Source organism: Scleropages formosus, chromosome 1 (assembly GCF_900964775.1).
Source record: "Scleropages formosus chromosome 1, fSclFor1.1, whole genome shotgun sequence".
NCBI lineage: Eukaryota > Metazoa > Chordata > Actinopteri > Osteoglossiformes > Osteoglossidae > Scleropages > Scleropages formosus.
Genome location: NC_041806.1, coordinates 3,766,902 through 3,784,784, shown reverse-complemented (window position 1 = coordinate 3,784,784; position 17,883 = coordinate 3,766,902). Strand labels below are relative to the sequence as shown.

At 48.2% G+C, this 17,883-nt stretch overlaps 1 protein-coding gene across 1 annotated transcript in view; it reads left to right on the top strand.

Annotated features, from left to right (window-relative positions):
- Nucleotides 1-17,883, top strand: part of kif19 (kinesin family member 19) — a 42,744-nt gene that overhangs the window by 2,026 nt on the left and 22,835 nt on the right. The window contains exon 2 of the mRNA XM_029255360.1: nt 2,990-3,070. Within this exon, the coding sequence (XP_029111193.1) occupies nt 2,990-3,070 (81 nt within the window). The remainder of the gene's footprint in view (nt 1-2,989; nt 3,071-17,883) is intronic.

Genomic DNA, 17,883 nt, shown 5'->3' with positions numbered 1-17,883 from the left:
CACATCCGCAAAGAACCACTGAAGAATTCCTGACATGATCATCTCCTTTCACCCAAGTGCTATCTGGGTTTGCATCTCCCAAAGCAGATTTCCTCATCTCCGCTGACAGTATCCGTGAGGGCAGTATTTAGGAAGTCCTTCTCCTTCACACCTTGAACGTCAGCCATCCATATCAGTTGCCAGAGCGCCAGTTTCTGTTTCTTCAACTCGAGAAAGTGGCCGTGCTGTTCGGAACCAAGACGAGATGCTACATGAAGAGTGTGAGTTTCATCGTAAGGCGTCTCGCTGTCTCGGATGTCTGCTTCACTTTGTCTTGTTTACAGTGCCTTGCAGAGTAAAGCGAGGTACTGACTGACACTCCCACATCATTCCTTCTCAAGTGACGGCCGGCAAACTGGGCTCTTTGAGCCCTGCTGAAGAAAGCGGGTCCGTGAAGAGATCACCCTCAACGGCTTCTCCTTTCACACACAAGTGCACCAGCTCTGAACGGTGCTGCTCCGTCCTTCGAGAAGGTGGAGGCCAGAGGTCATCTGTCGCATAATGATACTGCAATCGCAGTCGCGGATGTCATATGCGTGTTCAGTCATATTACGGGTCCTCATCCTCTGTTATTAGCTGAAAATAGAAGTAAAACGCCTCTTGTACTGTGTTTCCAGGTAGGTTATAGTGATGTCAAGGTTCATTAAAAAGGAGAATGCCAAAATACTTAAATCTGGTTCACTTTTAGCTTCCTCTAAATATTTTATGTATTGCTATCAAAAAACATGTACTCTGAAAATTGAAATTAAAACAATTTACAAAAAATGTATTTTAAAGTATCTAGAAAAAGACTTCTAAAGACTAATAGACTTATGAAGCTGCAGGGTTTCATTTAGCTCATTAGATATGTCTGTGATGGTTATCAAGTTGATAGTTTCATTTTTATGTTTTTACAGACATTAAATACATATATATAAGGGGGGCGTGGTGGCGCACAGGGTTTGGCCGGGTCCTGCTCTCTGGCAGGTCCGGGATCCGAGTCCTGTTCGGGGTGCGTTGTGGTGGACTGGCATCCCGTCCTGGGTGTGTCCCCTCCCCGTGTTGCCAGGTTAGGCTCCAGCTCACCGCGACCCCACTCAGGACAAGTGGTTTCAGACAGCATGTGGTGTTTTTTTTTAACAGAACGTTGCCTGCTAATTAATGGAGGGACACTTGTATTATGCAGATTTTATTGATTTTGATTAAATGGTAAAAGCGACCTCTGAGTTAAGAACAAATTGAGTTACAAACAGTCTTCCGGTCCCAGCTGTGTTTGTAAGTTCAGGAGTCGGTGTGATTATGATACAGTCGAACTGTATTGTCAGGTTTCTCTGGAATTTGTTCTGCACCACAATCGCTCACATATTACACACCAAGGGCGAAAACACAAAGGTACAGAGGGACAAAAGAAAGTGTTTTGATAAATCCACTCATATCATTTTTGCCTTTACTTATCATCTGCTAATATATCTTTTATCATGCTGAACGGCTGAAGAAAAACATTTCATACAGACAAGCCAAACAGATCGGCACCTTTGAAACTGAACAATCAAGTAATTCGCATAACGACCCAGAGAGACGAAGGTGTGTTGACAGACCATACCTGCTTTATTGCACAAGAAGTATGTGCGCCGCATGTTTACGCACCCGCTTCTCTCATGTCCTGCTTTGTGTAGTTAAAATGCCAGCTTCTTAGGGGAAGAACACGTGAATCCATTAATCGCTTGTGTCTCTTTTTGCTGCACTGAGACACAGCTATTTGCGTTACCGGCGCTGCTCAGCCAAACCTGTTCTGAGCCACAGTAGTGCTGTACCACCAATAGATCTGTATCTCCAGTTACATTGTACATTTGTTTATCAGACATTTTCCTCCAAAGCGACTTCCAACAAACTCTATGTAGTGTTATCAGCCCACACACCTTATTTACCATGGTGACATACACTGCTGGATACACAATGGGTTACTCATCCATACATCAGTGGAACACACTCTCTCTGTCACTCAGCATATCTCTGGAGTGTGGGAGGAAACCAGAGCACCCAGAGGGAACCCACACAGACAGGGGGAGAACATGCAAACTCCGCACAGACTGAGCAGGGATCGAACCCATGTCCTCATGCACCACCCAGCCGCCGTGAGACAGCAGGGCTACTCGCTGTGCCACCAACACTGTACCTCAAGTAACGTTGTATGGCCGATAACGCCCTACCACCAGCACCATCATACGCAAGAGACCCAAATTTGTCCTGCTGGATTGTGGCATCTGCTGCTCCTATAGCTCCAGTTATGAGTCTGTTTCGTCTTTCATCGCTAGAGCAAAGAGTAGAGTACGCAGTGTAAAGGCACGGGAGTTACAGCACACCCCGTGAAACAATTTAGCACTGCGACTACACTGGGAAACAAGTCCATGTGAAATTTACCACTCGTTTACACTGCATCACGTGACATAATTCTGTACATATGGTGTTACGCCCTGTTTGTTGTTCGGCTTTTGCGTCGTGGCCAAAAAAAGCTTGGAATGGTAGTGGGAGAAAAATATTTGGACTTATATTTTGTATCCTTAGTGTTATATTAGAGGGGCGCGGTGGCGCTCTCTGGTGGGTCTGGGGTTCAAGTCCCGCTTGGGGTGCCCTGCAATGGACTGGCATCCCGTCCTGGGTGCGTCCCCTCCCCCTCCAGCCTTGCGCCCCGTGCTGCCGGCTTAGGCTCTGGCTTGCTGCAACCCTGCTTGGGATGAGTGGTTTCAGACTGTGTGTGTGTGCGTAATTCTTATATTAGGCTCTCTGACTTAGATACTGAATCTAAGATAGTTAAAAAAATCTTGAAAGCCTTTTTTAGGACACAAGTTCTAATTTTGCATATTCGAAGAAAGTATGAATTAGTTTACTGGCACTCTGCCCTAAATAGAAGGTGATCGGTGTTCTGGGACTTTCTCTAAGCCCTGACTCTTTTTGCTCCCCACGTGTTCAGGTTGCCCTGCGGATCCGACCCCTCAGCGATGCAGAGCAGGAGGAGTCGGCCTCGGTCGTGGCGCACCGGGTGGACGAGCAGGTGAGCCTTTCCCGGCGCCCACGATCGGCTCGCCGACTGGTTCCCATCACCAAAACGCCCTTTCCAGTGTCTCGGGGGCTCTGGATGTGGCTTTGGGGGCCACAGGGGATAAGGAGCAGGGAAACATGGGAATCACCGAGGTCCCCCACAGCAGACCTTGAGGAGATTGCGGATGATGATGGCGGCGATGATGACGGAGCTGATGAGAATGAAGTTTACACTAATCTACTTTAGTGCTCAGACAGCCAGCTGGAAACCAGTTAAGTTAATGGAAGGTGTGCCGCTTTGGCAGCACCTCCAGTAAGATGTTTTTCCCAGAAGTGTCACCGGTGCAGTGGCTGTAGGAGGTTTGCCATGTGTGTGACAGGTGGAGAGATCTACCTGGTTATTTTTTAACTTGTCGTGCAACTCTAAAATCGATCGGTCGCCACCATCTTCGGATCGGGAGATAAGATTTACGATGTTGGTAAGCAAACCCTCGGGAACTGTCACGGTGGACAACATCTCCATCTTATATTTTGCCATCCAAAGTTCAGGAAATGTGACCGAGGGACTGAAGCAACTTGATTTTTTGTAAGAATTTTTTTTTAATGCATTAATTAATTTTTTGCTAGCATGTCCAGAAAGAACATAATTTTGCCATTGCCCGCTTTGTCCTAGTGAAAGAGGCCACAGCTTTGTGCTGTAAACAGGAAGCCAGGCAGAGAAGTGGATCATTACATCAACATTAGATTTTTATTCATTTAGCTGACGCTTTTCTCCGACGCTACTTGTAGCGTTAAGCTGCTTGCAGTTATTTACCCATTTGCAGAGCTGGCTAATTTTACAAGAGCCATTTTAAGGTAAGTAGCTTGCTCAAGGGTATTACAGCCGGAAGTAAGATTCGAACCTGCAACCTTGGGTTCCAAAGGGGGGAGCCGCTCTAAGCGCTACATTACCAGCTGCCCCGTTCATTTATTGGCTCGGTAGATCATTTCGGTGGTTCCGAGAAGAGTACCGAGGTGCACCCCTACATGGTGTCTACCTTGGCTGCAGACTGACCAACCTTCCAGCAACTTGGAGAAGACCAAAAAAAAACGACCGCACCGGATTTTCCACCCCCATCTCCGACACCGTGAGGATTTTGTTTGTGAAATTCTCTCCATATGGCACGGAGGGCTCAACGTCAGGTCGGGCAATTATCTCCTTTGTGTGTCTGGCGTCTCTGACAGGCGATCCCAGCGCCCGCTGAGCCAGGAGGGAGATGAGCTCAGGAGATTCTGACAGGATTAGTCCGCTGCAACCTGTTCTTGCGCTCCTCCCCCAGTCCGATTCTTGTCAACAGTACGGCCGCGTGGCTCTTCACCAAGAACAGACAGCCCATTGAGGTCCTCCTCCTCGGCCCACTTTTGGTCTTAATGTTGCTGTTTAAATCATTGCCACCGTAGAAAGTTCTGAGTTGGTTTTAGGGCTCAAAACGAACATTTGTGGCTCCCCGGTGGTTTTCACGCTCGGCATTTTCCTCGCTCCGCAGCAGGATGTGTGTTACTGAAAAAATTTTACTGCCTGTTCCATCGGACCCATTTGTACTTGAACCGGCAACCTTCTGGGTGTGACTCTGCTTTCCTTCGGCGTATTCCTTAACGTCTCACTTTCGATTCCAAAGGTGCACCCCAGTGCTCCCGGAGCCTTTTTTTGGTTCTGGCCATGAGTGAAAAAACATGAACGCCCTGTGTACGGCGCTATATTTAGATGTCGAGACACAAAAAGCCATCCGATCCCTCGGGGTTCAGCGGCGCCAGGTACGCGTGACCTCTCTCCCGCTCCGCCTGTCTGAGTTTCCCTCCTTGGCCGACTTGGGCTGAAACTTTAACTCCCAGGGCAGCTAATTCAATTACGGCGGGCCTAATTGGATAGACAGGAAGAGGGGCTACAGTGTAGTGGTTGAAGCCCTGTGCTCGAAGAACCCAGGTTCGAATCCCATTTCTGCTGACCTACCCTTGATCGAGGTGCTTACCCTGAATTGATATGGTAAAAAGTAGCCTGCGGTATAAATGGGGAAATCAGTGTCAGTAGCTCAGTACATAAACCTAAGAGTGTAAGTTGCAAAGGAGCAGGGTGTCAGATGAATGAACTAACGAAGATATGTATGCAGTTTTGAGCTCTTTGCGGGTTGTGGTGCCTCTGCGGTGAAGTTTGGAGGCTGCAATCCTGGGAAATGACAGTAAAAAGCGTTAAAGGCACCAGGTACCGACACGCTCGCGGCGTGATCGCTGTCAGTGTCACCTTTGGTGTGGATCCAAGTGGAGATGACTTTTTTCCGTCCGTTTTTACCTTCCTTTTCTATTGTCAGTTCCTCTAATTGCAGTTTGTTCCCAAATCTTGTGCAGCAGTAAAATTGTTCCACTACAGCAGATATGGATGATCTCAGATTTTTGCTGAAGATTAAGTGCTTGCGTTATAGTAAATTCCTCAGCCAAATGTTGGGTAATTAATGCTGGCTGTTCTCAGAATAATGATAATAATAAAAATAATAGTACTGCAATAGCATTAAATATAATAATGTTATAAAATCACCATCGGCAGTGATGAACTTTATTTTACTAAAATCAGACTGCCCTTTCTGAAGGATGCTCATAGCGATCCCGCTGCTGTGGACCACTTCCTTCTCACTTTCTGATGCCGCGTCCCACTTCTGGCGGGGTAGCCATGACGACAGGGCGTCCTGTCGCCGAGGGAATGGACCGAGGGCTCGGCTGCTGTGCCTGGCGTCGCGCGAATCGCTCACTTCAAGAACACAGCTGCACTTTTGTGCCGGTGAGAAGTAAAGCGCGAGGCTGTAAACCATGCGAGATCCTTCGCGCTGGCGCCGTGCGGGGCTGGGGCGGCAGCTGGTGGCGAAGTCGGCCGACAGGGTGCGGGTCTCATTGTTTCAGAGGCCATTAAAAGGCCAAGCTTCCCCGAAGCAGTCAGCGTGGCATGGTTTACAGTGTGACCCCGTCTCCATGGCAACGCCCAGGCATGGTCAGCCCTGTTATCTGGCACTGGAGCGCTGGACGCCCCGGGAAGAAACACGGGCTTTATTAGGGGGGCGCTTTTATTGGTGAGGGGGCCAATTTGCCGGTTCAGACCCCAGTATTGAGGTGACACGACTTTATTGTGACAGCAGCCAGTAGAATTTGCGTTCTTGTTGATTCACACGCGCGCTCGTGCGGGGTTGAACCATGGTGTGAACGTGGAGTCATTCAGCCGATGCTCTTTTTCAACTTGTAATCAAAAAGTCAAGCTACTGGCAGTGATTTCCTTATTTACTGTATACAGTAAGTATAATATACACACACACACACATTTTCAGAACCGCTTGTCCCGTACGGGGTCACGGGGAACCGGAGCCTACCCGGCAACACAGGGCGCAGGGCCGGAGGGGGAAGGGGACACACCCAGGACGGGACGCCAGTCCATCACAAGGCACCCCAAGCGGGACTCGAACCCCAGACCCACTGGAGAGCAGGACTGCGGTCCAACCCACTGCGAAGTATAATATATTTATATTTAAATATAACATACAGGCAGGGGGTGCGGTGGCGCAGTGGGTTGGACCATGGTCCTGCTCTCCAGTGGGTCTGGGGTTTGAGTCCCGCTTGGGGTGCCTTGCGACGGACCGGCGTCCCGTCCTGGGTGTGTCCCCTCCCCCTCCGGCCTTACGCCCTGTGTTGCCAGGTTAGGCTCTGGCTCCCCGCGACCCTGTATGGGACAAGCGGTTCGGACAATGACATGACATATAATATACAGTATACTCTATTCAGCTGAGTAATTTTTACTTTATTCGTACACCACCTGTGGACCCAAGTCACACCACTATAATGGGGATTAGGAATGAAAGACCCAGCCCATAGATAAGAGACTCGAAAAGGAGGACCCGAGCCCTGCCGGATACACACACACACACACACACACACACACACACACACACAATGCCCTCCAGTGTGTTATACCTGTGGCATTTCCCACATTGCCAGAAATCCCCCCCCGAAAAAGAAAGGGCACAAGAAAGGCGAGCTGTAAGAGCCGCCCTGGCGTTCCGAGGGGCGGCGTGGACCCCCCCACCCCACCCCCAGCACAATGGCGGCTTTCATCTCACCTGATAACATGATGCCGTGAATCCGCGAGTTCCCTCTTTTGTCCACGGCAAAGCCTCCAGCTTTCTGTCTCGCTCACAAGTGCGTGAAAGAAGCTTTCGGACGCCTCACTCCTCGCCCTCCGCAATAGCCATCGGCAGCTCACCCCCCCACCCCCGTCCCAGTTAATATGCGGTACGTACGACTTAAAGAGCGCCGGCGATGCGGTCCAGGTGCCGCAGTGCTGCTCTTTACCCGGCTGCTAGTTTGCCCCTCCGTTCCTGGTCTTCGGACCCGGCACCTCCACGGTGCTTTGCGATCCTTATAATGAAGAACGACATGGACCGCTCCAGATTTTTCTGCGTTTATTGCATGAACACACCCAGGATAACACACCACCTGGCAGCAGGACTCTCGCACCCATGTCTTGTGTCCCTTCCTGTATGGTCTTGCTATGTTCTAGATGATGCGGCATGCATTTTAATAATTTTAATGACTTTAATGCCAGTAGGGGTTCTTACCGAGGCCCCTGTCTGACCAGAGGGACGAACCAAAGAGGGTCGAGATGAGCACGAAGAGGTGCTTTCGGGAACATTTCGCCTCCAGAAACGCGAAGCAAGCGGACAGGAATGCGGGGGATGTGAGGGAGTAGCGGATAGTCAGTCGGCGTTGGGTCGGCGCAACCTTTAGGTGGGAACGCCGGATCCTTAACCGCTCCGCTGCCTCCTGCTTTGCGCCTGTGGGCGGGCGTGTGTGAGGCAGCGGGTGGCGTATTGATTAGAGCTGCCGCCTTGTTCTTGAGGGACCCGGCATCGAATCTCACATGACCTCCTGCTCTAGGACCCTTGATCAAGGTACTTTCCCTGAATTCAAACAGGGTTAATGGCAGGTATTTTGGTGCACTGTGTTTATTTACACTGTTTATATAGGGTTAATAAATTAAGTACCAACTCAATGACTTCTAGAGTTTAAGAGTAAATAGTGACGAGTAAGATGCAGGACATATTTCGTGGGTTGTAACGAGACCTACCCACTAGTAAACAGGTCAAAGCACGACCGTCAGTGGCAACACGTGCAATTATCGATGAAATGTGAAGAAAATCGGTCTTCTAGAACATTCTTGCACTGCATTCACGGTTCAGAATGCGAAAGGCAACAGGAAATAATAAAACCCCCAGTGTTAAAACCCGTCTTGATCATTTACAAATGTGTAAAAATGAAACGATTTTAAGTAAACGATTTCAGTAAATATAAATAATTGATAATGAAGCTCAAGATCCTAAAATCACAGCACCATCCATAATACTGCTGGACGTAAATTCATTCGACCGCTCGAGCATCGTTAAACAAACAAACAAACAAACACGGTGTATTCTGCACAGCTGTTGCACTTCCCTTCATATTTTGCCCGTGAAATACTCCCTCGCAACGCTCATATTTCTTTTTGGAGACCATCCCGGAACCGTCAGTAAGACCTCAGCGACGCTCGCTTGGGTTGTGACCACGAGTTTGGGAACCACTGGGCTTGATGGCTGCAAGCAGCTTTGGTGAAAAGTGTGCGGTAAACAGGTAAATGTCATGTGTGCGTTTACCGCGTTCGGTGCGTCTGCCGCAAGGTGCCGGCGGCACACGTGGCTTTACAGCTCTGTCCTGTGAAACGGAGACGGAGGGTGGGGGTTGCAGCCACCTAATTCCTCTTACATAAGCTGGGAACCTTCTAGAGCAGCAGGTCACTACGGCTGATCCCAGCAGGGGTGCCTGCCGCCCCCCCTCCCGACCCCCTTCTCTAGAGATTCACATTTACCAGCACTTACATAATGTGCCAGCCAGTGACACACCATTACCTCACCTGGGGGGCAAGGCTGGGAGAGGGTGGGGCAGGTGTGGGTAATGTAGTTACCTGCCGCAGCCGGGCGGCGCCCAGTAACACGGCTCCGGGTCTCCCTGGGGGTCAGGGAGAGCGACAGCAGAGTGCGGTGAATAATAGGTACCCAATGGCTTTTTGGTTACGGAGGTGAATCCACAATGACCCCAGGTTCAAGTCCCAGCGGGTGCCCAGCCACTGTAACATTTTAAAAGTTTTATTTAACTGCTGCATTTCACCAAAATAACTTAAGTGCTGAACACCTTACGCTGATTTCCCACGTATATAGCAGGGTAATTTTTACTGCATCAGTTCAGGGTAAGTACCTTGATCGAGGGCACTGCAGAAGGCGGTGGGATTCAAACCCAGGTCCCTGGAGTGCACGCCGTAACTGCTGCGTCACCTGCGGCTCCTTTCGGAGAGACAATGAGCCTTGGTTTCTGTAGTTAAAATATTCCACTGTATAGATATATAACGTGTAGAACTGCAAGGCAGGTAAGAACAAGGTGCTTTATATAAAGGAGTGTCCTAATCGAATAAATGTGTATAATTGAAATAAGAGCAGGAGGTAGGGTTTACAAGCAGCTCTGGCAGCACTCAGGCCTCTTTACACCTTTCGCAGTCCAAGTGTAGTCCTGCCCCCCCCCCCATCAGTCTTTTTTAATTAGATATGCACCTTTCATTCGCGGTATTAAATATGCGGCCTTTCTTTTTTTCAGTATCAGCTTCGTAAATGTCTGGTTAGTTCTGGGCTCCGCTGTCAGATGTCGGGAGCCGTGAGCAGCTAATTCCTCTTTGAGGATTAAGGCACGGCTGTGAGTAAGAGCCCCCAGCGGGCATTCCGGAAGATTCCATTAAGGAGCGGCGAGAAGGCGTGAGTTGAGCAGGATTCCCGCTGCGTTCTCGTCGGCCCTTAGCCGCGCTCGGCCGTAACGGCCGTAGTAGCCGCCGCGGGTCACGTCTCTCGTTCAGGGGGCCTCGAGTGTGTAATACAGGTTCCGATGGGTCTCGCGACATTATTAGCAGCGACTCCGGAAATTGCTCCGATTTGACATCTCGCCGTGTTGCTGGGTTTAAATAAGCCGTTGTCGTGTGTTCGTAAACCTCGGCCGGTTGGTTTCCGTGACCGCGGTAGCCAGGACACGGTGGGAGATCGGGGGGTCGTCCACTTACCCTAATGAGCCGTTTCTCTTAGTGGGTCATTCTTGTATTATTTTTCACTCAGCCATGTTGAGAGCTGAACTCTTAGCCACCGATGTTTCCGGAAAGTTCCCCGGTTCGATGCCCCGACTGCTTCCGGAACCTTCTGCTCCTGTCACCTCCCTTGTTGTTGTTGACGCTGTAATTGCCCGCAAGCTGCCGTTGTCCCCGTTGTTGCACGACCGCAACCCACATGGAGTGACCGCGAGAGCACCTTTGGCCCCTTGACCTCCTGACCTCCTGACCCGCCACTGTCTGCCTGGCCTCGGGACCCGTATCTCACCAAGCGGCATAAAAATATTCCATTACAAACACAAAATCGTCAAGGAAGTGTCATAAACGCTGTACCGTGTTCCATTGTGGGATCGTGATCATTAGTCATTTTTCCGTACCATTACAGTACAGAATTTATTAATTTTACTATTTGTTTACTATGCAGATGTTTATTTTACTGTCTCATTTTGTCATGCGATGCAGTGTTTTGTTAAAACGTAATATTCACAAAATTACCATCGTGTCAGAATTATTTAAAATGTAACATACATGAGATACGCTGGTATGAGCGCACAGTATGAAGAGCTCATATCAGCTTGTGCCAAATGGGAAGGATGAGAAGGAATCGGTGTTTCTGTTGTGACCACAACCGTTACAGTATGACCGCACTCGCGAGTCCCATCGCTGGATCTTCTTTATTCTTGACGTCTCGGTGGAAATGAGCTGTTTGGGCGTGAGCCGCGTTTGGTTGCGCAGAACGCACCATCTTGTGGTTAAGGAACTGGACTTTTATGCCAAAGGTCGAAAGATGGTTGCGGATCTTTCTAGAACAGCGGACTGGCTGTGTAAGTACACAACCGTGTGGAGCTGTAGACTTTTGTGTCACTATGGATAAAAGCGTCTGGCATTGAATTGTAGCTACTGTGTGTGTGTGTGTGTGTGTGTGTGTGCGCATACTGGTTGCAGGTGCAAGCGGAGAGGTGGAAACACACCCCGTGAGAAGACTGTCTCGTGAGGAAACGCACAGCGGCCGACTGTATGCGCCGATAAGCAGGCGGTGTAATCGCTGGAAGATTTACGGCCCACATGGTTCCGCTGCCAGGCCCAAGCTTAACCCGCTCGGGACGTGCTATGGCCTGCCCGGCGACCGCCGTTTCCATGGCGATAGCACCGCGTCAGGTGTCGGCGGAGAGGCTCTGGAGCGTCCCCTCGTACCTCGCTACCTGCAAGTGTGCCTCGGCGCGGCTCTTAGTGGGAAGCCATAAACCCTTGACGTGAACGAGGCGGTTAAAATAATGCGAACATCGAAGGGCACGCGGAGGACTGGCTTCTGTTACCGTGGCAACGGAGGGTCATCTGAATTTTTATCAAGAGAGGAAGTTTGTGGAATGACCCGCCTAAATTATAAATCACCCATTCAGATGCACGTGGTCAAATACCAAGTTATGACTGGTCACTCCAGCAGGTGGCGTAGTGGTTAGAACTGCTACTTTATAGTCCAAGGACCCAGGTTTTAATCCACACTCCCACTGTAGCGCCCTTGATCAAGGCACTTACCCTGAATTAATAGAGTAAAAATGACCCAGCTGTAGAAATGGGTAAATCACTGTCATTCACTTAGATCTTTTGGAATGAAGCATAATGGAGGCAGGTCCTGGTGCAGGTCGTGGGGTTGGTGGGCGGGGGCTGAACTCTGGTGACCCCCCACACAGTGACCCCCACCCCCCCATTCCCAGACAGGTAGCACAAAGGCTTCAAGGCTGCAACTTGGCACTGTGTATCAGATGTGCGGCCCGTCCAATGACCCCCCTGAAAGGGGACACCTCATTGTCGGCCCCGAGTCGGATTGGGTTCAGTCGCCGTTCGGAGCGGAAAGACCCATTCAGAGGTCGCTGTCAGAGATCGCCACGGCTGCCCGCCATTTCTTTACTTATTTATTCCGCTTTTGTTCTTGTCGGCTGAGGCGCCCCCGACAGAGCGCTGCCGTTACGTCACCGCGTCAAAGGTGGCCGGCGTCACCGCACGTGGGGGAATGGGAGGGGGCCCTGCCCTTCTCTGGTGATGTCTTGTGGGAGGATGGCATAATGAGGGGTCGGGGGGTGGGGAGGCAGTCTGGGCATAGGAACACCAGTGTTAAAACGAGACACCCGTTTTAAATTAAACAAGGCAAACTTTGAAGGTAACCATGGAGACGCAGCAGGTTGAAATGAGACAGAGGGACACTTAAATTCAAAGGATTAATATGCAAAACCCTATAGAAAAACACAAAACATTTGTTGGATTTGTCATTTACTTGATGTTAGTTATCATTAACTATTATTATTAGTGTGTTATTATTAGTATGCTTTTGTTATACCAGTAGCTATAGTATCAATAACTATCATTGTTAGTTTTTTTATTTGCATCTGAGTCACAGCAACATAAAACACACAAGGGCAGGAACTGGACCATCCAAAAAAGAGTCCAGCATTCATATGAATAATAATAATTATTATTTTTATAAGAATTTTATAATAATAATAATAATAATAATAATATTTATTATTATTATTATTATTATTATTATTATTATTATCCTAGCAAAAGAGAATTCATGCCTTGGGTCATGTATGTACTGTTTTACACAAGACTATTCAGATACAGACCACAATGAACATTATTACTAATTAATAAAGGTAAAGGAAATATGGATATCATGAGTCCCAGTGAGTTTCACATATGCAGGAATAAATTTTTACTGTATGTATGCAGAATAATTATCTTCGTCAAGCGTACTACCGCTCGGGGGGGGGGGGGGATTCGAACCCGCGATCTTTAACGGCAAAGCAGCAGCTCTAATCACTGAGACACCCTTTCTTATGTTTGTAATATTTCTTTCACTTTGAAAATATTAATTTCAAATATAAATAATTAGAAGGGCCAGCAGTGCAATACAGGACTGTAAATGTGGCCCAGAAAGGGAATGTAGTTGGAATTTAGAAAAACAGATACATAAACCGGCAATAACAGGGCGTGTCAGTCTCTCGAGCTACAAAAAAATTGTTAGCGTGTGATAATGTGATGTCGATTCACATGCTTACCCCTGTCTTTATTTCCCACGATTCATCTCCGAGTGCCTTGGTGTCCATGAGAATAACGCACAGAAATGCAATACAGGCTCATAAAGTGTCATACGTGTAATAGATCATGTCGAGCGGAGTGGGACACACAGGCAGGAAAGAGCGATGCAGATGGAGAACGGGCGATAAAACTGCTCCGGGATCGGGTTGCCATCTCAGCCAAGTGCTGCGGGTTCCAGTGAGGGGTGGCGTTTCACATTTGAATATGTGTCTCTGTGTAGGTGTGTGTGTGTGTGCTTCTGCGTATGTGTGCACATGTGCTTGGGCCAGGTGGCATTTCATGCTTATGTATCAGTGCGCGTGTGTGTGTGTGTGTGTGTGTGTGTGTGTGTGTGTGTTTCGGACAGGTGGCAGCTGGTGAGTGTGTCTCGTCTGACTTACGGGCCTCACCTTCCCTATCCTTACAAGATCCAAGGACGCAGATGGTCAGCGTCCCCCACCCCCCCCCCCCCATCCCACTGCTGACACCACTCTACCACCACCATTAGCAAAATAGCAACAGGTGTCCTGGAGGCAGTATCGGGGGGTGGGGGTTTGGGGGGGAGGTGCTGTTGTCGGCAGTTTGCCACCTTAGCAACCGCGGCGTCGCCGGGGGATTCAGATTAAAGGAAAGGAAGGCGGCTGTCTATCTGGGCGAGAAAAACACACGTAGCGAAACCCGACCACATGTACGCAGAGAAACCTGGAGATACACACACACACACACAGGTGTGCGAGACGCTGTGAATTACACTGATACGCATGCAGTGCCTTCGGAAAGTATCTCCATATCCACAACCCTGCTGATTATTTCTCATGTTGTTGTGTTGGAGGGAGAGATTAGGACATATGTAAAAGGAAGTATGTTTCTACTCATGTATCAGAAACTGTGCTTTTGATATGACATAAAATATCCATCCATCCATCCATCCATCCATCCATCCATCCATCCAGTATCAATAACCTCTTGTCCAGTTCAAGGTTGTAGTGTCCTGAGTCTATCCCGGAAGCACAGGGTAGGAGGCAGGACACACCCTGGATGGGATGCCTGTCCATCAAAAGCCAATCAAACACACACTCGTTCGCTCACGCATTCACACTCTAATTTAGATACAGGCAAATTAGACGTTTTTTCAAATTTTAAGCTAAATATAAATTAAAAAAATACTTTTTATTTTCCACTGTTGCATTAAGAATCCACACTGGTACAGATGTCTACCGTTTCCTTCATAGTTCACGGTAAAATAGGATCCATCTGTGTCCGTTTAAGCACTGTGCGTGCTGGATAAACATGACCGATCTCACGCCTGGATCAGCGTGGATCCGACTGGATCGGTTATGCCGTTCGAAGGTCAAGGCGCTCCCTTTGGAAGTTTGAAACGATACAACTGTTAGGTTGGAGAAGGTCCTTAGAAGACAGGAAGGATTGTGACCAATCCTAGGAGTGTAGGTGGTGCCACTGTAACAAGATGGGGAAACAAACATGGTACAACCAAGAGGGTATGAGGCTGTCCCACCAGGGCAAGAAAGCAGAGGACAAGGGCAGTCATTGGTGAAGTGACCGAGAGAACTTTTACCACCCTGAGAGAGTAACAGAGCTCATCCGGCCCAGAGTAGAACAGATCCTTCTGGACCACGGACATACTGACTCTATGGGACAGTGCCTAGATGGACACTTATGAGAAAGGCTAAGAAAACATCACACCTGGAGTTTGTTGGAAGGAAACCATGTGACACCCGTACTCAGACCAGGATCAAGAGTTTCCTCTGATGAGACTCAAGTTGAGCTCTTTGGCTCAAAAGCGAGACACTACATTTGGCACAAACCAAGCACAGCCCATCGCCCAGGTAACGCGGTGCCCAGGGGTCAAGACAAATTTAGGCAAATCCTGCTAGAAAACCGGATTTAGTCAAAAAATAAAATGAATCTGAGGCAAAGATGAGGTTCCAGCTTGACAGTATCTCAGAACATAGAAAACAAATACAAGGAAATGCAATGCTTTCAAAGAAGTATTCACCCCCTTGGATCTTTTCATACTGTACTTTTTTACAACATTGAATTGCACTGCATGTAATTTGGATTTTTTGATGCTGATCATCAGGAAAATACTGGTTGAAGCAAAAGTGAAAATATGTTACTGCAAAGCAACTTTGAATTAATTACAAATCTAAAGCACAAAACCAAGTGCATAAATATTCACCCCTTCATGTTGAGATTCAGTAGAGGCGCCTTGGGCAGCAATTATGTGTCAAGACCATTTGGATTGGTCTGTATCAGCTTCGCATGTCTCGATGCTGCAGTTTTTGTTTGCTTTTCTTTGAAAAACTGCTCAAGTTCTGTCGTGAAACAGTGAAACGTAAACGTATCCAAGGGGCGTGAATACTTTTTAGACGGTCAGAAGGTCAGAACTGTGGAATGGTTCGGTCAAAGCTAGGGTCTGAATCACATCAATAATCTGTGGTATTACGTGAATGCTGCTCTCCACCGACGCAATCCATCTATCTTGGCAGAGCAGAGGCAAATTTGCATGAAAGAATGGGAAAAATGTCAAAAATGGAAATGTGCAGAAAACTGTAGAGCTGAAACTGCTGCCGAAAAGTAATCGGCTGGGGAGGGCGAGGGGCTTAAATAATTATTAGTTTTGGGGGGGAGGGAGAATAGATAGCATGTAGGCATTATTATTAACCATTACTTACCTCGCCAATGTTTGTACCCCAAGCCGCTAGCTATTTACACATTTATAGGGCAGGGTAATTTTTACTGTATTAGTTTAGGGTAAGTACCTTGATCAAGGGTACTACAGAAGAAGTGGGGATCCGATGCCAGGTCCTTCAACAGCACAGTGACCGCTCTAGCCGCTACGCCACCTGCTGGCTGGAGATGAGGTGTAATGGAAAAGTTGTGAAACCATAATTTACTTTGTCCAGTGTTCCGCTGCCGGAAAAGGAGCAGCGATGGGACGCGTCGGCGCTGCGCCTTTCGTGAGATGCCCTGCAGGTGCCCTGTAAAAGGGTCCAGGGGCAGGTGGATGTGCTCGGGGGAGGGGTGCATACAAAAGAGCCCTGTTGTCCCGGCTTTTCAGCGTGTGGCATTTGAGCAACGCGGCCCACGGGTTGCGGACACAATGGACACAGCCTTTTCCGACGCCCGATGACAGCGCTGGTATTTCCTGAGCGCAAAGGGCGCAGTAATGGGCTCCAGAGCCACTGCTCTGCCTCTTCTGGGGCAGGTGGCGTAGTGGTTCGCGGCATCTCTTTGCAGTCTGAGGGTACTAGGTTCAAATCCCGCTCCTGCTATAGAACCCCTTACCAAGGTACCTACGCCGAATTAATAAAGTATAAAAAGGTAAATCACCATTAGTGTACAAAACCAACACTACTGTTTCAGGAGGAAAAGCATCAGCTAAATTTAAGTTTATTTGTTGTGCATTCTTCTCTAAAGCGGCTTAGAATGATTTACTCGTTTGTACCGCAGGGTAATTTTTGCTGTACCAAATCAGGGTAAGTACCTTAACCGTGGGTCGAACAGCGGGAGTGAGATACAGACCCGGGTCCTGTGCGTCTAAATGTGATGGCGTTTAACTGCTATACCATAGGAATGAAGAAATTGATAAATTAACATCTTATTTATCAAAGTGATGCTTTTCTCAAACCAACTTACAATGTTAAATTACAGTACTGTATTTACAGAAATTTACCTGGGCACTTTTTACTGTGTCAGATGAGGGTATGTACCTTGATTAAGGGTAAAACAGCAGAGGATGCAATTCAAACCCAGGTCCTTTGAGTGGAAGACGGCAGCTCTAACATCTATGCTACCTGCTACAATATTAAGATATTATATATATATTATTATTCATTGAGTTTTTTTGTATATTTATATTATTCATTATATACAATGAACTATATCTGCTCTCTGTCTCAGTACTGAGGTCTTTTCAGATGAGCCTCTATGTTATTGGAAAGCCAATTTAAACACATCCATTATCAACCCCCTGCCAGATGAAACAAAATATCGCCACGGAAATAAATAACGTAGCAGTGGTGGCAGCGCTGTGATGATGACGTTAATTATAGCGACTGCGCTGATACGCATTATGCCCCTCTGTCTGTCCCAGGCTGCATTGCTCCGTGGGTCTGACAGACAGGCTTTCATGCTGTCAAAGTCATAACTGCGGATGAACGGACGTTATTATTCTCCGTAGTCTCTCCTTTATTTGCTCTCGGCGCGTGTGGAGGCGCCGAGATTATCGAGATGTTTGTGCGGCCTCTCCGGTGTGCTGACCCCTAAAGAGCATTAATTAAGGGCGCTCGTCTGCTCCTGCGACGACAGATTATCCCTTGTTGGGCCTGGTGTGTGGGGAGGGAATCAGAGTGCGGTGACCTGAGCTCGACAGCAGGGCGGCGCCCTTGTGATCGGCAGGGCACGCTGTCCCTTTAAACCAGAGAAAGGCTTTCTGTGAGACCTGGGTACCATACAGAAATTATTTCTTCACATGTCTGACTTCTTTCTTCATGTAACTTACAATGCGAGGATTTACACTAAGCTACTTACGCTGA